The 24757-nt window shown below is 43.5% G+C and overlaps 1 protein-coding gene and 2 long non-coding RNA genes across 4 annotated transcripts in view; 2 read left to right on the plus strand and 1 right to left on the minus strand.

Annotated features, from left to right (window-relative positions):
* Nucleotides 1–24757, minus strand: part of MYO7B (myosin VIIB) — a 50077-nt gene that overhangs the window by 11257 nt on the left and 14063 nt on the right. The window contains exons 15-41 of the mRNA XM_079315086.1: nt 24171–24308; nt 23089–23241; nt 22463–22561; nt 21833–21927; nt 20636–20720; nt 19270–19488; nt 18571–18672; nt 17827–18003; nt 16912–17121; nt 15842–16009; nt 15483–15563; nt 14834–14961; nt 13269–13395; nt 11815–11934; nt 10800–10973; nt 10173–10400; nt 9559–9726; nt 8868–8985; nt 8648–8774; nt 7755–7924; nt 6889–7070; nt 6000–6127; nt 5321–5478; nt 4888–5041; nt 2883–3038; nt 540–645; nt 291–404 (exon numbers count right to left, since the gene is read on the minus strand). Coding sequence (XP_079171212.1) covers nt 291–404; nt 540–645; nt 2883–3038; nt 4888–5041; nt 5321–5478; nt 6000–6127; nt 6889–7070; nt 7755–7924; nt 8648–8774; nt 8868–8985; nt 9559–9726; nt 10173–10400; nt 10800–10973; nt 11815–11934; nt 13269–13395; nt 14834–14961; nt 15483–15563; nt 15842–16009; nt 16912–17121; nt 17827–18003; nt 18571–18672; nt 19270–19488; nt 20636–20720; nt 21833–21927; nt 22463–22561; nt 23089–23241; nt 24171–24308 — 3885 coding nt within the window. The remainder of the gene's footprint in view (nt 1–290; nt 405–539; nt 646–2882; nt 3039–4887; nt 5042–5320; nt 5479–5999; nt 6128–6888; nt 7071–7754; nt 7925–8647; nt 8775–8867; nt 8986–9558; nt 9727–10172; nt 10401–10799; nt 10974–11814; nt 11935–13268; nt 13396–14833; nt 14962–15482; nt 15564–15841; nt 16010–16911; nt 17122–17826; nt 18004–18570; nt 18673–19269; nt 19489–20635; nt 20721–21832; nt 21928–22462; nt 22562–23088; nt 23242–24170; nt 24309–24757) is intronic.
* Nucleotides 263–7946, plus strand: LOC306806384. Of its 2 annotated transcripts, none has more exons than XR_013775461.1 (5): nt 263–527; nt 4944–5115; nt 6064–6181; nt 6986–7354; nt 7807–7946. It is a non-coding gene; the product is annotated as an uncharacterized lncRNA (long non-coding RNA). The 2 variants fall into 2 exon arrangements; XR_013775462.1 differs by having other exon boundaries at nt 7216–7354.
* LOC306806383 overlaps nt 10426–24757 on the plus strand; it is a 33795-nt gene continuing 19463 nt past the window's right edge. The window contains exon 1 of the long non-coding RNA XR_013775460.1: nt 10426–10503. This is a non-coding gene — a long non-coding RNA (uncharacterized lncRNA). The remainder of the gene's footprint in view (nt 10504–24757) is intronic.

Genomic DNA, 24757 nt, shown 5'->3' on the forward strand with positions numbered 1-24757 from the left:
TGCAACCATCCTTGCAGCTGTCAGAAAACCTGAAAACCTACATCTTCTCTGCTTTTAGTGCCACCTGGGTACTGGCAGAATGATAGAAACTCTACATCTCCATCCAGCACCTTCAAGAGACTGAAAATAATTGCCAAGTGGTAAAAGTTCAAGTTTAGGTTGTATACCCTCAGTAAGACAGAAGCAGTAATCACCTGCTCTGGTCCTTGGCTTTGTATGGTTGTTTAGGTGGGGCATAAGGTGAGCAAATAGCCATTCTGACTATCCTGCCAGCATCAGGAGGGAGTTACCTTGTCTGCAATCTTCACAAAGAGGCTGAAACCTTCCCAGGACTGTAGCTGCAATTTGGAAGCAATGTTCTGACACAGAGTCTGGATTTTGGTGTTTGTTCCCACATCAAATGTCTATGAGACAACAAGACTCTTGTTACACAGAGGAGAGTAAGAAATAAGAATATTGAATATCTTCACACATAGTCCTGGATGAGCACATCATGGCTGGAAATACGGTCAAGGCTGGAAAGACAAGTAAGTGCTCACCTGTTCTGTGTCATTGGGGAAGCAAATCTTGTGTGAGATCTTAGTGTTGTTCTGTAAGATGGCCTCAACCTCCACAGGATGAGGTGCCCACTTCCTGCAGCCACTCCTGGAAAACGCCACCACCATCATAAGAGAGATCAGTTTAATTATTGAGGAAATACAACAGTATTCCAGCCAAACAGCAGGCACTCTCCAAAATGCCAGTTCAAATGGACCTCCACCCCAGTGCAAATTCAGTGTATTAATAGCAAGAAACTGAGGGTCTTATTAGAATGTAAACTAAAAGTCTGTTCTGCTCTGAAAGACGGTTGCATGATAAGGCACCTTTCTAGCCAGCACCATTGCCTCTTGTATGGATTCAGCAGCATTTTTCCTCACTGAAGTGTGAATATAATGGCTACAAGGAGAAATAAATTGTATTTCATTCCTGCCTTAGCAAAAATACATCTATTTGGATACCAAATTACTTGGAGCCCAAGTACTAAAAAGATCTGGAGGGCTGCTGAAAGCATTACATGTTATATAAGAGCTGGAGTGCAATCACTGACTTAGGAGGTACTTAAGCTGTACAAACCCAGTTCTTTGAAATTATACCTCAGAGCAGAGCTGCCTTTTAAAGCAAAGGAACTGGCCCTGAAGTCTCACTCATGCTAAAACCTTCATATAATTAAAGTGAGAACAAATCTGGCAAATTGCCTCTTGGGGCTGGTAAAGTTCCTGTCCTTGGTGGCACAGAGCAGGCTGTTTGAGTAATTTGAACACCATAGCTTATTGGCCAAGATGAGATCTGCTTAACTCCCATCAGGGCGGTTCCCTGGCCAGCATTCTGGGGATGAAGCTGTAAAGTGGTTTATGAGGAAAAGGTGTGTACCCAAGAGCTCAGTTTGCTTCCCCTGTATGTATTATAGGTCAATCCTTTGAGCTGCCTGGTCTGCCCTTTCCAAAGAGACCAGGTTACTTACATGGAGAAGTTGGACTAGATGATCATTGAAGATCCCTTCCAACTGAAATAGTTTATTCCATTCTATTCTATTCTATTCTATTCTATTCTATTCTATTCTATTCTATTCTATTCTATTCTATTCTATTCTATTCTAAGCAGATGCAAGTTTAATCTTAGGAAAAGAACCACTCTTAGAAGACAAGATTTGTCTTTGTTCCACTTTTCATCCCCCAGACTCCAGATTTGGCAGATAAAATTTAGCAGTTCAGCAGATAAAATTCTCCTTCCAAACAGCCCATTCTGCATTCCCCTCCCTATTTGCTCTCTCTAAAGAAGCTCTGTACAGCTCAACAGGGCTTAGAGCATGAATAGCACATGATATAGGGAGGCAAGAATTTTTAAGTCTTCTCCATAGAAATAAACAATGAATAGCATTCCTTTCCATGCATTTTTCAGACACTTCAAAAGCGAGTTCAATGTGTGGTGACATTTCCCCAGCAGTGCCAAACCCCATCCACTGCAAGGGGGATATCCACTGTGTCAGTGTTCCCCTCGAGCCTGACCTGTGGGGCTCACAGACCAAACATGTGGCCCAGCCTGAGAGAAAGGGGAAGATGGAGGAGCTGGAAGGAGAAATAATCGGGCAGATTCTTTGCTGATGAGGTCTGTGGCAGGCAAGTGATAAATCACAGCACCATCAAAAGGGAGAAGGCTGGAGTCAACCTTGATGCCAAAGCTTTGTTCTCACAGGGGAAAGCTGGGTTATTCCAGTGCTTGGAGGAATCTAGGGAAACCTTTCCCCTACAGTTCAGTTGATCCTTCCTGAAATCCTGTTAGCTCTTCTCCTCCCTCTGGTTGTGTCATGTCCCTTAGAATGACAACACATTTGAAACCTCAGGAAGCACTATGGTTTGGGGCTCTTGTTGCTTCAGCCTGGTGTAATGCCAAGTGGATGCAGAAGTGTCTTGCTGTGAGCAGCCAGGTAGGAATCAGGGCTTTGTTCATCTGAGTTTTTTCAAAGACTAGGAATTGATTTCAACAAGGTCAAGCTGCCTCACCGAAGAAAAGTAAGGTCAGGATATCATCATTCCAAGATGTATGCCCTTTAGGATGTTTGAAATACCCAGCTCTGGGAGTCAAGTGATTATGTGTGGTGATGAACTTTTTAAAATGCTGCTAACTCTGTGAAAGAAAATAAGGGGAACTGTGGCATAGATCTCTCTTTAATTGTTCAAAGACCATAAAGAAAGTTAAAAATAATGATCACTTAAAAAAAACAAGATGTAAAGATGAAAAGGAAAGTGACAGTCACATTATTTTAGCCTGTGTGGTTTTGGGACCTGATTATTGATATTTGAACACTTTGATCTGGTTACATGCCTCATTACTGGTTTATTTACCTCATTACTGTCTGAATCCTCCGACGGCAGCCTGGAGCCAGTGTCTCTTTCTGACGTGTCTCTATGAACTTCTGGGCATGTTTGAGCAGTGATTTGCTGGGTGGGAAGAGGCCAGTGCAGAGCCAGAGGAGTTGCCAGCCCTTGGTCTCGCTGTACCTGTGAATGCAAAGCCAACAGTTCTGCTATGGCCACACATAATTCTCTGACCACACATCACCTACAGGGAAGAGAAATACACTCCCATCATGGTCCCATTCTGCAGAGAGCTGCAAATCAACAGAGCCTTCACCCAGGCTCTGGCATTAATTTGCTGTGCAAAAACCACAGTGTGCATGTGAAGACAATGCCAAGTCCTGCATAAGAAATACTCATGACAGATGCAAACTTCATGAATTAATATAAATTCCAGTTTAGCAGACATCTTAGCAGCAGTGACCCTGTGCCATCCTCTTGGAAAGCCACGGTTGATTTGGTGTTCAAGCTCATGTGTATTCAGATGTGGTTTCTCAGTGGATGTATTCACCTGCCCTCTGCACTCAACAGCTTTGCTCAGGGCATTCTGTTCTGAAAAATGAATGTGTTGATTGCACTATGAAGTGAGGTAGATGCAGTTCTTAAGTGCTCCAGATCAAGCTGATACTGTTTTTCAGGCAGAAATCCTGAAAACATTCTTCCAGCCTCTGCATCCGTGAAATCTGCCAGTTGAAGCTCTTCTGGCACCTTGCCCTCACCATTAGGAAGAGCTCTGCAGCCTTAAGGTGGTCAGTGACTCTGCCTCAAACAGAACAGACCTAGCTGTGTCCAAGGATTGCTCTGAAATGCTCACTGGTATGAAGTGATTTTGGTTGGTAAAGTCAGCATGTCTGGCTCTGAAAGGGCATCAGGCTTCACTGAATAAAGAGGTTCTGGCTTCTTTATTCCTGCTTACTGTTCTAATTTTGTAGATGAAGACAGACTATTTTAATCCCATTTATGCTCTATAGATCAGTGATGTTTGTGTCTATGTGAGAGCAGGACATGGTCCACAACACAGCAGCCTGGGAAGGATGAAAGATTTGTTGCTCTGGCTGTTCTAATGAAAGTATATGGAAATAGCCACCTTTCAAGCATTGTTTTTCCACATCAGTGATCCCGCTCACAACAGCTACTAAATTGGTGGAATAATCAGGCATGGCACTGGCACTATGGTTACAGACTATGCATTAAATAGCCTGTAAGATTCACTGCTTGCAAGGGAATTTACTATTCAATACACATGATGAAAGTTCCACTACATGTAAGCCTTCTGCAACAGTAAGACAGAAAATAAATAAATAAACACAATGCATCCAGAAACAAACAATTTTGTTAACAGTGAATACTATTTTAAGCTCCTTTTTGCAATTCAGTTTCCCTGGAAGTACATCAAATTATTATTTTGTGAGTGGGGAAGAAAACACCAGCCTGTTCCAGAGACTTATGTGGGCAGGTGCCTCTGTAACCAATCTGTTCTGCTAGGCAGTTATGTAACCTAGTTAACAGAACTACTCAAAAGTTTTTATTCACTGCTGGTAAAAATCCAGCGTGAGCTATGTTTTTGTGAGAGGGAAAGATGCCATTGGGAAAATTAAATGGAGAGTTGTCAGGGCAGTCACTGAAGGGATGCAAGGACTATGTAGTGTTCCCCTTACAGACTGCTTCAGGAGGAGGAGAATCTCAGTGACACCTTGCCTGCCTGACACCACAAGGAGATGAGCAATGGAACGCTGGTGGGAGCAAAGCAGCAGCTCATGGGAGATGACTGATGGTGCTCTCTGGCCTCTCCCTGCCTGGGAGTGGTCCTGAGCACTCCACAAAGGTGAGCCCCACAGCACTGCCTGGCAAAAGGGGGAAGAAGCTGTTACTCCAACGTTTGTTTATCCTTCCCCCTGCCCCCATTGCATCACAAATGCAGCAGGAGCTCCTGGTGCCCCCTGCACTTGAAGCCTGGCTCTGCAGGAGCAAGATATTTGCACCCAGGTAATACCTGTTTCTGTTCTCAGTGAGCTGCTTCATAATCTGACAGTAAATCTCATCCCTCAGGACCTCCTCCTGGATAGCTGGCACAAATATCTGGTCAGTGACTTCAATAGAGGAGTGGGCCTGTTTTGAGGGGTAGTCTCCCATGAATTTCATGATGGGTGAATGTGCTGTTAAGGAGAAAAGCAGGCCAGTTTTGGAATGCAAATAGGAAGTTTCATCTGGATCCTGACATGTTAGTGACTTTGTTGACGTCTAAGTGGGAAATAGGAACATTTCCTGTGTAGACAGGGAAAACAGATTTGACCCGCTCCACCTTTATGTGATTGTATTCCCTGTAAGATGGATGAGGTATCTCAACAGAGGTAGTTTAGTGGACCTAGCTAACTCTTCCTTCCCCTTAGTATTCTCAGATCCCAAAGAAAGGAGAGAAAGGATATCAATGAAGGCCTGACAGGCCAGATCCCGAAGATCAGGATCTGTGCATGCTCTCTTCAGCAATGGCTGTTTCAGAGGCTCCTTGGAATGTGCCCACAGGTGACTGTGCCCACGGGATTTCTGGAGAACAGCTTTGCTGATGGATTCCTTCTCAGGAGCCCTAAATGAAGACAAGTGCAAGCAATACAAAATTACAGGATCAGTATTGCTATGAACAAAGGAGGTCATTATCACAAAGTCATATCTTTAGACCTGTTTTTTTCCCAAGACAGTGATCTCAGATCTCCCTTGATTCTGTAGATCAACAAGAGCAGGGAAATGTAGTTTCCTGTATATCCAGAAGATAGGAGACTTGCAAAAGGAAGAGGGTTTTTTAGAAAACTAGTTTTCCCCTTATTTTCTGAAGCTTGAGATGTTGTATATGGTCACTAGCTGGTAAGTGCTGAAGAAGGGGTGAGAAGTAAGAATAGAGCCTGCTAGAAGAAGTCAGTCCAGCTGGGTTCCTGCAGACTTAAGATACAACAGGCCATGTGCCAGAATTTCTGTATATCCGAAGTCACAATTACAGTGAACAAAAAGAAGAATACCAGTTAGAAGTAGGAGATTCCATTACATAACAGGCTTTAAGGATTACTGATCAACAAGAACTTTTCTGGGCATACTCTACACGGAGAGCTTTACCTGAAGTGTTCGTAGGAGAACTCCTCCAGGGTGTAAGGCTTCACCTTGATGTCCTCTTCATCAGGTTCCTCCATGAAGGAGTTCTGTGAAGCTGTCCTCCTCTGGTCTGGAGACATCATCAGCAAACTCTGGAATAACACAGCCACATAGAGATGTCACTTGGTCTCTGCACGCACTGTCAGGTATTACTCAGCATTTATGTGCAGGTAGTCCTGTGTGCTGCCAGAGACCTTCTGTCTCAAAAGCAGCATCTCTAGAGACTCATGAAAGACCTTGGAACAGTGGATTCAAAGACGTAATTTACACAGACATAACAGCAGTGGATATTAAAATGTATGTGATTATCCAAAGCACAACACATGTTTTACAATGCACCTGCTTCTTTCTAGTGTGTTTTGCCACTGGATCCAGTATACTGAATCCTCAAAACTGAAGACGAAATTATTAGCAGAGGCATTAATGAGAAACCTTGGATCCCTCAAAGACCATATTCTTTTTAAGTAACCTGCTGCACTCAGAGGTTCTCTTGAGGCATAATGTGATCACCACTCAAGCCCAGAGTGAATGCAGGAAAATTCAACTGCACACCCATACCCGTTAATTGCTACTGGTACCAGGCACTGCAATCTCCCATGGCGAATAGGCTGGATTTTGGTGGAGGGTGGGGGGTTTAAGTCATTGTTCTTATGCAACTGAAATCTTCTCCTTAGGGTCTGGGCTAGGTTTAGTTTTGTTTTCAGACAGGACAGAAGTAAATGCTTTGTTTCAATGGGAGGTGTAGAACTTGTCTGACTTTGGAGGGACAATTATCTTCCAGTTACTAATTCAAGCATATTAACATTTTTATCTTCTTCCAGTCTTTTCACAGGGAGTGCTTAGCTTTCCTTACCACCACTTGACTAGAGGGTTTTGTGAGGGAAGGAATGATGTAGATGTCTTCCAAAAATACATTCCCTGTTTTGCCTGTCCTTTCATTCTGGGCACAGATCCAGCCAGAGTCTGCATCCAGCATTTTGTCTTCTGTGAAGATTAGCAAGTCTCCCTTCCTGAAGGACAGGATGCTAGGATCTTCTGGAAAACAGAACAAGGGGGTACTGTTCAGGCTTGACAGTCCAAGAAAATGCAAAGGGATTGCAATGTGAAAGACAAGGGAATGGTATTTTGAAGGCCTGAATTCAGTTAGCAGTGATTTGTGTAAATATGGCTAATTCTCCAGTAACACTTCAGACAAATCACTTCTGTTTCCTCTGACACCCTGACTTTGATCCACTGAGGGCAATGGCAGAACGTGATTCATGTGAATGCTGACTTTGTGTCTAGACTGGAAGCAAAGCATGGAAAGGAACTCAGTAGCTGTAAGAAGCTGAAGTTAAAGTTTACATTTTAAGCATGTATGTTTGTTTGAGCCACCTGTATTCCACAGAAAATTCCAGTTTACTGCCTCTGTGAAATTTTTCTGCAAAGTGTTTCCAGAGAGTCCAGATCCAACTTCCTACCATAACCAAACTGAGTTCCTGGACACTATACTATCTAAATAAAATATGTAAAGAAGGAGAAGGAGAAAGGAACTGTTACTTGATTGCAAAGGTACTGAATTCCTTGCCTTATGTTCGGCATTGCTGTGCTGATGCATCCCCTCGGGAGCAAAGGGACTCTTGATGAAGTTCTCCCTCTCCTCTTTGAGCACCTTCAAAGAAGTGCTGTGGATTATCTCATGATTTCTTCCCCACCCTGTAGAAAAGTTATGAGACTTACCCTGAGATTTTTTCTCATGCATTGTCACAGCAAATCGTGATCTTTTCTTCAGTCCTTCCAGGAACATCACCACCAGTTCAGCAATGACAACACTGTTTACAGATGTCAGAACAAACTCCTCGGCACGAAGCGTGATGAGAGTGCAGCTCTGGCCAAATGACTTCACTGCCCTGTGTATTATTGAACAATTTGCTACCAGAGCATCTGAAAAACTTACAAACCCATCTGCAAACACAGGCAAGGCATCTACACCTCCTTGCAGATAACTCCCTTACAGTGAATATTGGTATTTCCTAATTTACCATCCCATGAGCTGGTAGGTGTGAAGAACTGAAGTGGTTCAGCTTTGCTCTGGACTCCATCATGTTTTGTAAAAGTGCTTCCATATAGACAAAATAATTGTCCTTCTTTTGGAGTAATATGACAACTAATTAAATCTCTGGCAGTCCTCACAGGAGGCTTTTTTTTTTGCACTTTTCTCTGAGTGACCTGATGCAAGGATGTGTGCCATGAGCAAGCAGTGGTTAATTGCTTTTCTCAGTGATCCTGCTCTGGTCCATAACATCAAAGAACTGTATGAACTCCCAGCATGCACAACAGACAATGGCTTAACTGTGCCAGTTATTTGGGTCATTCTTTTCTCCATGCCTGTCTGTGCTTCCTTACACCTTTCTGACTGAATGGGATCATGTTATACCAGCTGGAAGGATCCAGTCCTTTCAGTACAGCCTTTACAGGCTGCTGTGAAGTTTTCCCTTTCTGTTTCTCAGACCTATGCTAAATCACCTTTCCAGGCACAGATCAAATCGCTTAAGGAGGTGGCAGAGAAGGTACACCCTTTCTGAGTATGGAAGAGATGCCATCTTCAGACCTTGTCTTTCTGGGGCCCTCACCTGTTGGTGTGGATGCCAGTTATCTCTGGGAAGCTCAGCTCAAGGAGACGCTTTTCTGACTCATCCAAGAAGCAGATGCCTTTCCAATTTATGGCAACAATGAAGTGGTTCTTGGGCAAGCTGGGTCCTGAAAATGCAGAAGAAAATCCTTATCAGTGCTATAAAAGTCTTCTCCTATTGATCTTTTATCTGTTCTCTACTCCCAGGCTCCAGGTATTACCTGAAAACTTAGTGACTTCAAAGAATCTGGAAAAAAGCAAAGGCCACTGAAAACGAGCAAAATCTACAAGTTGCTCCTTCACAGTCTGAGAGGAGAGATGGTCCTGTGTGTATGGGGCCTGCAGGAGAAAAAACATACCCAAGGTTTTCTCAGTAAAATCTGGTTTGCATGGTCTGCAGACAATAAAGAACAAGCCCGATCCCAGAGATCCCAACAATCCTCTGCTGTTACTGGTGTCAAGGGAACTTGAAGAAAGTAAATCAAGAACAATCTCCAGGGACCCACATGCAGCTAAGAGTGCCCACAGGCATTTGGATTCCCCCAAATCTTCACAGACCTGTTCAGAGTCTAACACACCTTGGATGCCATGGAAATAATTCAGGTAATCTATCTGTAGATCAAAACCAATATTTAATCCGATGTCCATCCTGACTTGGTTGTCAGATGGAAAATGGAGCCTTAAAAGCTACTCTATTCAGAGATTTAAATGTACTTCTTTCATTCCTTCCCCTTGCTCTTCAGATGGAATTGTGAGTGGAAAAGTTTTCTGCTCCCCCAGACCAAATGAACTATTTGGGATCTACAAACTGAGCTGGTTTTCCCTACAGACTATTCATAAGTGAAAATGGTGAAAGAAGCAGAAGCTGGTGCTCAAGAGTGGTTACCCAGCAGTGCCTGACAAACCTCTTACCTTAGCATGTGCATAGGTTATAAGGCTCACCCACTTTTCCAGGGGCTTGGACTTCAGCTCTTTTACTGGGATACAGTCATGGAGCACCTTCTGCACAAATTCATTGTGGATGGTATCTCCAAATTGGATATAACAATATTTTGCACCTATCTCCACCAAATCTTCCTCCTGAAACAATTAATCCATTAAAAGAGTCCTAGAAAGATGTCACAAAGGCTAGATAGCCTCTTTCAACCTTCAAACCATTTAGGAATGGGGTTTTCTCAATTTTTGTCTGGGTGACTCTTTAACAGTCACCCAGCATAAGAAGGGGTGAACTTCACACAATCATAACTTCAGAGAGATTATTAGCAAAGATATTTTAAAGTATGACCCAATTTGCCCCTTTGGACATGCCTCCAAGCTCCCTCGTGAACTGATAGTTTCAGGGAAGGAAAAAAGTATTAATTAGAACTGCCAGTGTGACAGCTGGTACAATCACCTGGACAGGGATTGTTCATTAAGAGAGAAGGATTGTTCACATCCACTACAAACTCCGTTCATCTTCCTGCTTTTTAACGTGGGCAGCATTAATACAGTTTTGCCTCTTTAGCAGGATGGCTCAGGAGACCCACCTTCTCACAGCGGTACTCTCCAAACCGAACGCCACGGATGACTTGGTGGTAGATGAGATCCGTGCCGACAGGATCCTCGTGGGAGTCGTGCCATGGGGTGAAGATTTCCTTGCGGAAGTAGAGGCGCCAGGGCGCGTGGCGCTCGTGTGTGCCCCGCTCCTTCACCAGCTGCTCGCACTGAGAGATGGCGTCCAGGACATGGTCCCTGCCCCCGCCCAGCGACCAGACCTGCCCAGGGGGACACTGCATTACAGCACGCCTGCTCTGGCTCTGCCTGAAGGACAATAAACAAAGCTCCTGCTCTCCTGGCAGCAGGAAAAACTCCGAAAAGGTAAGCAGATGAATATGCAAGTTGGATGTGGTAAGTGGAGGTGTTTTTACTAGCCAGCTGCGTGGCAAAGGGAACCTTACAGGGCTGCAGTGAGAACTGCTGAGTGATGAGCCAAGAGAAGGCAGAATAGGATTATCAAGGCTTGAGATCCAGCTGGGATTCAGAACTGATTTGGTTTCAGTGCAGGGCTGGGTTGAGAGTGTTCCAGAATTCAGGAGTTCTCAGTGAGGCTGGATGGGCAGCAGCAACTCCACAGAAATAGGAGGGAGCTTTCATTCTATTTTTCTACACTTTACCTTATCAAACACAGCAATGTAGAGTGAAAACCCAAAGACATCCTTCAGTTTGATTTTATCTGCTATGAACTGACAGATCTCTTTGGCAGTGGAAGCAGAGTCTGCAGGGATAGTGATGCTTTGGCCATTCATCAGGGTGACATTAAACATAATGGGTTTCTTCTGCTTTGTTGCCTGTAAATCAGAGTTAAATGAGAGAAAAAAATTACGGGCAAACCATATTTTTTTCTGAAGAACAGATTTAAGAGCTCCACACCCTATACAACCTGGTCAACAAACTTTAAGTGAATCTCCAACACCCACACAGTTTATTCAGAGTATGGGGAGTAGTAAATATAAATTACACCCCTGGAACACCCCTGGATTCCAGTTTTCTCCTCCTCACAGCTCAGGAGACCTGATAATGACATAACAGTGCCAACTGATAGACTTTTCATGAGCCACATTTGTCCTGATGACTTTTGGGAAATAGCCTGCAGCAAGTAAATTGCCCAGGAAGATGTGTGTTAAGCAATAGGGTTGCTGAGATTTAGGGAGGAATTGAATTGAGGTCTTTACTTGAAAGGAGAGGATGTAATCTTTAATTACTAGGGTGACATTTAATTACTAGGGTGAAATTTAAAGGAAGTGGAGGACACAGCACCATCATACTCCCTTCTTCCCTTCATTTTAAAAGCATAAGCTTTGCTCAATTCCTTCCAAAAGTGATAGTAAGAGCTTTCCTCCAGAGGTTGTTTCTGGCCTATGGTTCCTGAGTAGATGGAGGTATCATCTGCAGCTGCTTACATACTCTTCTGCATTTAGGATAACTGAATAGCCAGAACAGGAATATCCAAGAAACTGCCCAGACCAAGGTAACCGGTCTTCAATCCAATTGATTTCCATTACTTCATTTAGGAACGTCTCCTATTACAGGTTAGTGAATGTAGTATAGCCACAAAGCAAGTAGTATAGTTACAAAAAACAGTATAAAATGTCCCAGATCAATACAATTAAGCCAAAAGGGAGTTGCTACCTGAAGTTCCAGCCAGCTGGGAGGCTCAGTCCGGGCCCCATTGGTGTAGGTGCGTCTCAGACGCTCAGCACAGTATGGAGCGTAGCCCGTGGGCCCGTGGTGGATGAAATTCAACAGGTACTACATGCACAGAGCAGGAGAAGGAGTTAGGAAACATTCATCCTCAGAAAACATTAAAAACCTTCTGCAGCTGATACATTAGATTACAGTGATCCATTAGCTTTCAGTTCACTAGAAAATAATAAAGATTAGGGTTGAAATTAATGTCTTCAAAAAGGAGGCTTGGGACACTTAGTTTTCATTCTTCAGAACTTTAAGTCCAAAGGGAGAGAAGACTTGTGTCACTCTATTCACCATCTTTAACTACATGAGTAGTGGAGACTATTCTTATGGTTAGGTTAGAGCAGAGTTAAGTGTTTTCAACCCAAGAGCCTGAAGTCTTATGACATGCTGTACAAATGGAAGAGCTGGGAAAAGGGCTAAGGGCAGATTAGGTCTAATGATGATTGATACTTCTAGTTTTACCAAGTTCTCTGACAATATCCACTGAAGTCCATGATTAAGATTGGACATTTGAAGATATGAATGGGATAAACTTAGATTTTGGAGTCTGTATGGCTCTTGGATGACAGGGACTTAGGTCATTCACCTGCTTATTTCAATGATTAAGAATATTCCTAGAGGTAGGGTAAGGTCATGTCTTTCATGAGGTCTGCATGGTTCCAAGTCTTTGGATGAAAACTGGTGTCAAAATATGCCTATAGCTTATGACTGGTTTGTTCCAAATAGTGTCCATTTAGCAGCATTTATGATTAGATTGATTATTTGAACTGGGGTGTTAGTAAAGCAAGGCTGAAGTGTCATGCACATCCATGGATCCTGTTTGCCTGTCAGATCTAAGAGGAAGCCTGATGTCAAGTTGGAGCCACAGGATGAGTTTTTATCCTGTGGTGAAGTGGATTTATCATCCATTTAAACTTGAAAATTAATAAATAATTGTAAAGTCCAAATACCTATTGGACTTTTTAGGGCTTAGAGATATAGAGTAAGGACTCATAAAACTTGAGGGTGTGATTTTATACTGGCCTCCTCAATATATTTAATCACTACAGTTGTAACTGGAGACACCTTTTGGTTGTCTTTGGCTGGAAAGGCAGAATTGGAGAGGTTAAAATTTGCCAGGTCCCTTGCAGATCTATAAAATGAGAGCTATATGAACAACAGAATCCAGGCTGTATGACATGTAATGAAAAAAATTAAATGGGAATGCAACAATAATTTAGTTAGATTCCCAGATAAGCATATAAGATGAGAAAGTTTCTGCTGAAACCACAGCACCAGCTGCTCTGAAAGCCAAACATTTTATGTGGCTGTCAGCATCCAAAAATCAAAATACACAAGGCACCGGCTCAGCTGAGGCGTGTGAGCTGCTGTAGGAAAGGTTAGCAGTGTACCTTCACAAACGTGTCTGAAGGAGGAAAGCAGCCAAGGCAAAGTGACAGAAGGATCCAGCCACGAGCATAGCTGCTCCTGTTGCTGTTTTCAGTGAGTTGTTTGCAAATCTGGCAATAAATCTCATCTCTGTAACGAAACATGTGAGAGCAACAGATAATTCACTGTGTGAACTGTCTCTGGCTATGTTTCTCCTGCAAGTTTGGCAGGACTGTAGCATGATGAAGTAGATCTGAGCTAGGTTCAATCACAATAGCTAGGATAGCACCTGTAATGCACCACAGGGAATAGCTTTGTTATGGAAAAGGCTCCATGCATGCTTAGGGCCTTTTGCCACCCCTTCTTACTCAAGAAGTTCAAGTGCAATTCCCATGCTGAATTAACTTCTGGCAGAAGCAGGGGAGTTGTGCAGGAAAAACAACTGCTGAGTCACACAGCTGTGAAATGGCATTGCTGTCCAAGAGTCTAGATGTGTAACTTGCTCTGAGCTCTCTATGGCATGTGAGTTGTAGTTCATGGCTCTTGTCTTTCTGCTTGTAGGTGGACTTGGGGATAAGGATGGGAGACACCCTGCTTAATTTTATATCTATACATTTATATATTTATATATAAATATATATTATTTATATTTATATGCAAACTTTGAGTGAATCTTGTACAGAAATAGAGAAAGGGCTGCTTCAGAGTAAGATTCTGAAAATGCAGGCTACCTGCAGCAAGGACTTAAGGGAAACAGATGCAAAACTCTGCATACAAATAAAACTGAAAAATTATCTTATTTCTTTCTAGACTATTGGAACACACATTTGTCAAATCTGATGTGAGAGGACATAAGTTGAATGAGTTCTTGTATTTTACAAAACACAAACTGAGGGTATAGATACTTAGCCTGTGGCTATTATGATATATGGATTGAATGCAATTTTTGCCAGCTGAGAATCTGCTTTAAGGGAGTGTCTTGATGGAAACAAAGTGACTGTGAAGAGAGGAATGCAGCCCATGACTGAGGTCAAAGCATGGCCTGTGTCTGTGGGCTCTGTTACAGAAAAGCACTTAGGATAAAACAAAGGAGAGAATTCATGGGATCAGGTCAGAAGAAACGAGCTTCTGCCTTATCCTCACACCATGCTTGGCCCAGGGTCCAGCCTCACACTGCTTGGGGTCAGGATTCCTCCTTAGTGTCTGATACACTCAGTACTGCAGACCTTTGACCGTCTCCAGTGTGGGGAAATTGCTTGAGTGCTCAAAAAGAGGCTATTGGGAAACCTTCCATCCAGCTGGTATACATTAACTCAGTATTTCTTACTCCTCTGAGTGACTACTCTCCCTCATCCCAGGGCAGTGCTCCACCTTCAAGTGTTATTGAGTCACAGCCCTGAACTCTACCCCTTTCCATACCTCTGGGGTATTCAGAAAGCCATACATGGAGGCAGCTGGCCTAAACTGCAACATGAAAATACCAGAAAAGGCAGTAAGGGAGTCATTGTCCAGGACTGTGGAAAAAGGATGCTGGATTTCCTTGATGTAATGGGCACCTGGCCCTAGGAAGGAGGTGCAAATTTCCTACCTGATGGCAGGACGTAGAATTGCATTGCCAATAATGAAGTGTACTTTTTCTAGGTTGGACATTGGTCTCTGGGAGATCGAGACGTCCTCTTGGAAAGTCTCTTCCCCACTTCGTAGCTGATCTGTCACCTGAAAGAAACAGAGTAGAACCCCAGGGTACTCTAGAAATCTCCCCTATTAGTAGGCAGCTCTCCCATAAATGAGAGACATTCCTTCTCTGTCTTTCTGGCTAAAACTCTTCCTGCTCAGTGCAGGAGAATGAGGCCATATTGCCCCCTTCCCTCTCAAGGTAACTCATTAAATGTGCTGTTACAGCACTATCTCTGGCTAGGAGAACTCTCTTGTACTCTCTTGCACAGCCCTAAGCACATGGTTCTCAGTCTGCTCAGGCCTCTGGGCAAGCTGTTCTGTAATACCAACAATTCTCAGTAATAAATTTCTCCCTGTGCTGTCAGGCAGAGAACAGATGACATCAGAGCACATGGGGATCGTTTCCAAAGAACACTGCACCAGGTGTCCCACAAAGGGCTGCCCTGGTTTGGCAGGGGAACAAGTTCTCACCTGAGAGGCTGCTTGCATAACATCAGTGAAAAGGTGAACACAGGGTTTCAGGCAAGAAGAAAGAGAAGCAATTTATCTCCACCTCTTACCTTCGCTGTCAGCTTGGATGACCGTTTCAGCTTCAGGGATGAAATCCCCTTAGAAATCTTGTAATCCCGTCTGCCCTCTCTCTGCAATACACATTACCATTATAGGAAATCAGTTTAATGCACAGCAAGAATGATTCATTAAGGACAGAAAGATACTCAGGTGAAGATGTTTTTTTTTTTTTTCCTCTCCTGTTAGAAGGAGCTGAGTGTCCTGCCAGGACTGACTGGTGCCCTTTTGCACTTGTGGCTTTTCAAGTACAGTAGCATGAAAGGGTTCCTTTTCTTTTCTCACTCTTGGTAGGACAGCACAGAAGCTAAGGAAAGCAAGAGAAAACATAAACATAGCCTGCTTGTCTTACCATATTTGGGCTGTCATTCCTCAGCTGGACCTGGCTTTTCTTGCCAAGTGTGTCATATATCTGTGTCATCACAGAACTGCTTTTGCTGGTGGCAGTCTTGGCAAACATTGGTGGCTCTGGCAGGTCCCCCATGAACCTCAGGATGATCACCCACACAGCTAGAGAAGCCTATAGTAGCAGAAAGCACAGTCAGATACTGCCAGCAGGACCATGCAATTTCTGTCTGTTTAGATTAAGAGCCTTTTCTTTCTTTATCCAGTCCAAATTGTTAAAATTCCCATTTCATCTGGCTGCCTACACAAAGAGTTTAGGTTCATACCAAACAACAAGACAGCAACACACAACACTTTTCTGCTAAAGGAAGAGGGTACAGCTCTGATGGAAGGTCAGATTTCCTCTGTGATTGCTCAACCCTCACCATTTCCTTTACTGGCATCTTGGAGGTGTGCTGTGGCTGGAGGGAGGTGGAGAACTTGGCTGAACTGCACTCTGCATTTGCTGACCTGAACACATAAGCAGTGCAGTCTGCCAGGACCCTTCATGGCCAGAACTAGAAAGCCAAGTAATAGCAAAGTTCTTGATGCATGGGGTCCTCCATTCTGCCAGGCTGCTTAGAATCAAGGAAAAAGCCCTCCTCAATCCCCCTCTGGTTCAACAGGATATTGGAGGCCTGGCCCTCCCCCTTCTGTCCTATCTCACAGACCAGCAACCCTAACAAGAGCAGAGAAATGGATAAGCTCTCATGCTTCTTCTTTCTTCTTTCCATTTTTGTCCCCCAAGGGTGTCTGGAGAAGTCAAAACACACCTCTGAGTTCTCTCTTTAGGCAAGAACAAAGGTGACCAGAGATCCTGCATTGGGCAGGTGTTTGTGTGAAGTGCCTGCCAGCAAAATGCCAAAAAATGCTGATGAGAATCTCTGCTTTCAATACCATGGCTCAGGACTATCTCCTTGGCTCTGGAGTCTCTGGTTCCCAGGGCTGTGCCAGAACCAGGACCCAAGGATGATGGCACCTGTAAGGCCAGGGCTGTGGAGAGAGCAGGTTCAATATGAACAACAAGGAGCAAGATACCAGGACATTGTCCTTGTCATCATGGTAGAGCAGTGGGTGCCGCAGCTGTCTCCGGATATGTGTATGTGTAGAAGACCCCTGGAAATAAGTAGCTGCAAACTTGGGGAAGGTGTACTCTTCCAAACCATGTGCTTCCTCTTCTAGCTCCACACTCATGGGAACCATGTCCAGGTCCACTTCCTCCAGCTTGTTAGGCTTTGTTTCCAAGTCCTGTGCAGAACATGAGGAAGAAGCATATTTTCCTTTACTGAACTCTGATATTCTTATGTTTAGATTTGCTTTTTTCCCCCCTTGGCCATAGGTCTTCCAGAATTTGCCTTTCCAGCTAACCCCAAAACCATTTACAGTTGCTACCAACAGATCATTTGGACTCAGAGCTGTCCTTCTGACATGCATCCATTCCATATGGTCTTCCTGTCTTGGTCCTCAGCAAGAATATTGCTGATGGAAAATCAGGTGATGCTGTTCACATCCTGTACTTATCCATACCATTTATTCTGCCCACTTTGTCCTACAAAATTCCAACCTCCACAGCTATCAGGACAAGTATATCTCAAATTTTGCTTTCAAGAATATTGTATAACTTGCGTCATGAAGTTTCAGCTTGTTTCAGGCAGAATATCACTGGGAGCACTGTCAGCAGAGCATGAGGTTGGTGCTAAAATGCAGAGGTTGGCACTGTTTGGCTGGGCCAAAGAAACAAATGGGAAGTTTCAAGCTCTATAGTCCTGCTGCTTGTGACTGAGAACTTTTGGAAACTCACCTCTGCAAGAGATGCCCTAGTGACTGCATGCATAATTTGAGGGATTCTTTCACTGTACAGAAGTTCATTAAACAGAACTGACCACTGATGGAATTCCAGCAAACAGTGGGTTTACACAAGGGATAAGCATGACCCATTCTGTAGCTCTGTACCTCAAAACCCAGAGGAGCCTGTCCTTCTTGGCCTCCAATCACAGAAGGTAAAAACCCAAAAATTTTGTCCACCATTTCTTGGTCACTGATAACATCATAATTTGTTGGTTTATCGGCAAGCACGTTCATCCTTTGTCTTGCTTCTGCCTCCTCTGTCTCCTGAGTTGTCAGGTATTCCTTTAAACACAGAAATAGGCATGACTTGAACATGAACAACATGAATGAACATCATTCTGCTAGAGTGAAGGGGCATGAAGATCAAACACTTTTACAAAAGTGTGTGATTCTGAGGTCTAGCTCTGTCAGTGTTGAAACAGGAAGTCAAATGTTGCTTGTGTCAAGCAGTCACAAAGACCTGGCACATCAGCAGCAGGGGCCTGCTCTTACTGCTATCTTTATGGACTGTTGGCCTGTTGATAATGATGTGCAATTATTCAATAATTTAATCAACAAGAGATAATACAGGGAAAACACAGAATTTCTAATAGCAGAAAATCCAACAGTATTTAAAATTTTAAAATATTTTGTGTCAGGAGACTTGTAATAGCATTGGGCATATTTGGCTAAGGTGCCAGTTTACGCTGCAATCAGAAATGTGTATGTGTTTGCCTTGTTATATTTTCAAAGCATTATTACAAACGGGGTTACAACTCTTTCTTTAAACAGCAGTGCTCAGAGGTTTGAGCAAGTCCGCAGGTATGAGCTGGGTAACACTGGCCAGTGTTCCTCCACCAGCATACCTACCTTTTCTAATCTCTCAGCTTCTTCCCCTCCTTTCAGTGGTCCCACGACTGGGACGAGATGTGTCTCTTCTTTCAAGTGGATATTCTTTGCTTCCATCTTGTTCTGTGGACAACAGGACTATTCTGTGACTGTTTGTACAACTGCTGAGCCAACTCCCTTCTGCCTTTAACAAACTGTCCACACCAGGACTGTCCCAACAGAGGCTTAGATCAAGATTTGACATTTTAGGCAACAGGCCACAGGCAGAAATCAGCAAACTGGCTTTGTCCTGTTTGTACAGCATTAGTACAAAAAGGAAATCAGGGAGAAGCCTCTCATGTGCTATGAACTGCCAAGGGCTGGTAGTGCCTACCAAGACACACTGCATTGGGATTCCCTTCTGAATGGATCTGTGAGTGCTGTTATCAGACCCTGCAGTAGAAATTGATCTCCTCTTGCAGGACTGCCTGATACACACAGATCTTATCTCTTCTCCCTTCTGTCAAAGCCACTGCACTATGTCAGTGAAGTTAGATCCATGAGAAAGATCACATAAAGCAAATGTAAAGAAGATCAGTCTCCTTAACACTCTGCTTTTGTACTTGGCAAGAGTTCAAAATAAAACACCCCAAAATGAATATCCGCACAGAGTGCTACGTTAAGGCAACACTTGCTGGTGATGAAATCACAATGTATTCACAAGGTATGTGTGCGCATTACCTCTCCCTTTATCCTCCGGTAGGTTTGGCGAGCGAACATGCCCCTTGCATACGCCTGTATGACACAGGCAGCTTTCCTCTGCGCTGCCACCTTCTGGCGCAGCAGGTATCCGCGGCACACGGCCTGGAGCCGGACGATGCGAGCGCGGGTGGCCTCGTACTGCTGGGCCAGCTGCCGGCTGCGGTACAGCGCCTGCAGGCGCCCGAAGCCCAGCAGCACCTGGGCGGGGCGCAGAAAGAAATCGTTACGGTCCCAAACCAGCCAGATGGGCTGGGCTGTAAGGTGGCATGAGCAGAAGACAACTAAATTCAGTAACTGGATAAAGACTCTGGAAGTGGCTAATGTAATATTACCCTTTATGCTTTGTTTTCTACCAGTAATAGGCCTTTAAAACTAGTATATAGAGTTATTTGGGGGATCTGTTCCAGGGAGCAGCTCCAGAAAGTGACAAGGTAGCCTGGGATTACAAGAGCAGGAACAGAGCAGAAATGAAGCCAAGTGAATGGACACAAACAATAAGACAGGAATTGCATTACTGATGCAGTAAAAACATTCTATACTTCTGACTGAAACTGGCAGTTTCTCCTCCTGCCCATCTCAAATGGGGTGTATGGGATATAACAATAATAGTAATCTCTGCCACACAAAGGCATAACCTGTGAGTGCCCCCAGTTTTTCACGTCCAGAAAATGCACCATCTATAGAAGATCGGCCAATATTTTCCACACAGAATCACATAGAATCACCAAGGTTGGAAGAGACTAAATTATCTAGTCCAATTGTCAACCCAGCAGCACCATAACTACCCCTAAACCATAGCCACAGGTGCCACATTCAGACTTCTCTTCAACAATATGATGACTCCACCACCACCCTAGGCAACTTATTCCAGTGCCTGACCACTCTTTCAGTGAAATTTATTTCCTAATATCTAATCTGAATCTGAACATCCTCTGGCAAAATTTTTAATAATATGATGACTTTTCTGGCAATTTTTTACAAATTCCCAGTTTTCCTACAGCAGTTGCAGTTGCTCATAGCGTGGTGATGATGCACCAAGGGCTAGGCTTGTGTTTCTGACTATAAGAAGTGTGGGACCATTTATATGTCAGGTCTCTGGAGCCAGGCCTGCCAAAGGTGAGTTGGGTTCCTGTTTCACCAAAAAGTAGAAATGGCACAGGTTCATCAAGCCCTGAGAGATCCCAGAGCCCTCCTTGGACTTTTCACCTTCCTTTACACCCTGTCATCTTGTCTATTCTCCCTTCAGTTGAGAATACACTGATTCCTAATACTCCACTCAGTCTGGCAGGGTGCAATATATAAAGACACACACAAATATATATTCACTGATACACCTTCTTCTTACCATTCTGAATTCCTTGCGGCAGCAGTAGCCTCTCCAGGCTGACTGAATGGCTACAGCAGACTTCCTCTGTTTCAGGAACTGCTTCCTAAGCAGACAGACATGTGAGGTGACAAACAGTAGGTTATTCTCTGATGCTTCTTATGACAGCAGTAAAGAATAAGGTGGGGTTTTTTTCCCTTTTATGGGATGTCCACAGTCTGGTGCCAGCCTTGTTTGCTGCAAAAATACTCATAGGAGCTACAGACCAAATTAATTGCTGTGGTTGGAGAGGTCTGTAAGAACTGAAAACCCCTCACATCGAGGCTGCACAAGTTAACTTCCCCATTTAGTAACCTCTTTCTCCCCAGTGTTCTGCTGGCAGGACAAGGAGCCCATCTGAGCAAGATGAACTTCCCATGGTACAAACTGTCACTCTGAGCTGAAAAAGCAGCACATAGGTCTGATGGATTAAAAGTGAAAGCAAGGCTTTTTGTTTGGATGCTGCATTGGATAGCAGGCAGAGTCTGAAAAATAGAGGGAAGTTTTGGGGCATTTGTGGCATATTTTTCAGTTCTTCCTTCACTGTGGTCAAGAGTATTTCTAAACCAAACCAAGACTCAGTCCTGTATCATGGTTCTGATTGAGGGGATATAAGATCCATGAGGACAAACCATGATGTAAAGCATTAAATGAGGACAAATATTTATTTGACAGTGACTAAATTTCACTTATGAAGATATCTCAAACTAAACCAGACACAATGCAAGAATTAAGCATCTTTGGCAAAGAGAAGGACTGGTTAGTTTCTGTCTGATTCTTATCAATGTCTTGTATCAAAGAAGCATCTTAAATAATAAAATTCTAGCTCTGAAAAGGGCACAGATTCCATGGGGATTTCCTGCTTTCCAGATGTCTACTGTTTACTAAGAACATTAAGAGCAAGCCCTTTCAGACCTTCCTTTTCATACATGCCACAGCCCTGCATTTTGAAAGACATCACAAAAATAACAAAACTGAGCAAAAAACAAAAAAATCATTGTCCAACATCTGCATGGATTCACTGTGCATTGTTACATGATGAGCATGAAATTTAGGGCTGGTAGAAGATATAGAATGATACATTTCATACTCAAAAATACTGTACAGATTGTGTTAAGCTGCATCACAAAGATTAACTGCTTTAAAATACAGCAAATTCCCTTCTGTAAGATCACTGACCTGTCCTTCAATCCTCTCATCACCTTCTGGATAAGAAGAACCTTATCTGTGAGTACATTTTGGCGTTGCAGCTCCAATACAGTGTCATGATAATCCTGTTAAAAGAAAGTGTGGATATGCCAGCTTATAAAACACACCTGCAACCTATGGAAATGGGACACATGATCTGAAAGAGACCCAAAATCAGCATGATTTTGTAGCATAATGTGACTAAAATGCATTTATGGAACTGCAGTAGGAAGAGTGCACACCACCTGACCAGACTTGGTCTAGCTATAGCCATAAACAAGCAAGAATCTGCCTGCAGCAAGACTGTTTTCAACTGGGGGTATGCTACAGGCTAGGTGGTCCTCTGCAACAGTGCACTGCTATCCTGTTATTTTTCATGCTCCAATACATTGCACAGTGCTGTTTCAGCTGCAATGCTGTAGCACAGAGACAGGATCAGCCTCTCCTACACCAAACCATTGAATTGTCTGGCTTTCAAGAACAAAGAACCACCCTCAGATTCAAGAGGGAGTTTGTAAGACAGCCCTGTCCTCTTTGGTCACTACTCTTGCACAAGCAGGCCAAGCTGTGAAGCATCCAGTTTTTCATGAGAAAAAACAATAAACTGTCCTTTTTACTTACTTTAAGGAAAATCTTGGTCTTTCCAACTTGCCAGCTCTCATCCTTGCCCAGCACTGCTTCAGAAATGCTGATGCAGCTCTGTCGAATATCGTTCTTCAGCTGATGTGCAAAAGCATCATGATGTTAGGGCTTGGCTGTGAAACACAGCAGCTGTGCTATACAAGGATCTACTGCCCTGCATTCCACAGGGTGAAGAAGAGAAACAGATGAGGTCTTGCAGACCTCTGGGCTGACAGTGCAATGAATGAAAGTGGCTCAGCTCAAATGGTCAGGAAGAGGAGGAATGTGATTGCATGACCAAGCATTCCAGAGTCAAGGTGTGAAGAGGATATCAGAGACCTGAGAAATGTGTGGTCACAGAAAAAAAAACATCTGAGGGCAATGGGAATTGGGATATTACTCTGCCTGGGATGGCCAAGGACAGCTGGACCTGCAAGCAACTGCATTTTCAGCTAAAGTCCAAGGGAGTATTTAACTATTTAACTGTGTTTAGCTGTGACAACATTTCCTGTGCTGACAGCTTTCTCAACTCTGCCAGCAGTAATTCAAGAACTCTACCTTGGGAAAGACTAAAGCCTCATAAGGAGAAGTTAGATTAGCCTTAGACCATGTTTTTGTTTACACACCTTTTGTCGAAGAGACCATGGCAGAAGAAACCTGTATCTGTCAAAGAACTCCTCAAAGCTGTAGCGAATTGGGTACCCAGCTTTCCTGATCTTAATGGTCTCCAGCATCCCTGAATATCGCAGCTGTTTGATACATAGCTCCCGATCAAACAACTGAAAGGGAAAGCAGACAAGGAGGGACTTAGCACTGATACATGTGCAGTATCCCTCAGAATGTGTCTATTAACCTCCAGCCTCAGAGGGCCTGCAAAATGGCCTACTGTGATTTTTAAAATTGTATTTTTCTTCAGTGCAATAAATTAATTCATTACAAGCATAAACAAGTCACTCCAAAGGGTCTTCAATTTTGTGTATGTCAGCAGTAGAAACAGTCTGTTAACTTCACTCTGGCTACCATTTTTCATTCTAGAACTGCCATTTCAGATGAACTGATCATAATTGCATAGAATTGATCATACAGTTTTGCAGGTGTGAATAGATGCATTAGCTACATAGGCCTTTGGGCATACCATGCAAAGCACAGCTAGCATGCTGCTCTTTTCTTATTATTATTATTGTTTAATCTTCTCTGAGATTAAAAACTGTCTCACTAAGCCACATGCAGTGCTTCAAAAATTTTTAAATCATGAGACCAACACCATACAAGGTTTTAGAGTACAACCAGGTTGATATCCCCTGAGTTCCAACCATGCATCCTAATGACAAACTGTCTGCTCCTGGTATGTCAGATTAAGCCAATCACCCCTCTCACAAACTCCCACAGCTCTCCTATTCTCTCTCAGGGTATATCATAGTATGCTCACTGTTGATCCTATGTCTGTCTTTATCAAAAAGGCATCTATAACTCTACTCAGGAATACACCTGTGTGCTTTTTTGCTATCCATTACTCTATGGTGCTTTTTTGAGATGCTTTTGTAAATTAACAATGCTATATCCTCCTGCTATGTTCATTGCAGGAATACCCTGTACTCTGGCTCTTCTTGGATGCAGCCAAATACAGCTGTAAAATGTTACACAGCAACTGAGAGCCTTTTCTCATCAAACCTTACCAAAGGCAAGATTTATATTGTTAGAACATTACCAGTGGTTTCTTGTAGTCATTTGGCTTGATGCAGCGGATGAAGTATGGCTGGCACTGCTCAAGGATTTTCATTAGTTTTTCTAGGGATTGCTTGAATTGTCCTCCTAGTGTGGAGAGTCGCTTGGTGGTATCCATGCCCTGGCAAGAGAAAGCACATGCTGACTGCAACATCATTCACTCTCAGAGGCCAATTAATACACCTTTGTATTTTTGTACATTGTAACAGTATCACACAACCACCAGAAAAAAAATTATTTACCTTCTTGGGTGCTACATTGGCCATCTGCACCTCATTAATTTTGCATCATTCTTGTAAAGAAACGCCACACTAAGTGCTTTCACCTCCTTGGGCACTAAGTTCTAGCAGTAGGGGTGGCTGTGGTGGAAATAATTCCACCAACAGGAGCCCACATGCACCTGTCTCTTCCAACCAAGGCTGTGTTTAGTGCTGGGCCTGAGTGCCAAGCTGTTATTCCTGGGTGTGTGCCTGAAAGCTTGGTGAGAAACAGCCACTCCCAAAGCAGGAATAAACTCCAGGCCAGATACTTTGCTGACATCATAGCTAGGAATGCAAAAGATCTAGAACA

Source organism: Erithacus rubecula, assembly GCF_903797595.1.
Source record: "Erithacus rubecula genome assembly, chromosome: 11".
In the NCBI taxonomy this organism is placed as follows: Eukaryota; Metazoa; Chordata; class Aves; order Passeriformes; family Muscicapidae; genus Erithacus; species Erithacus rubecula.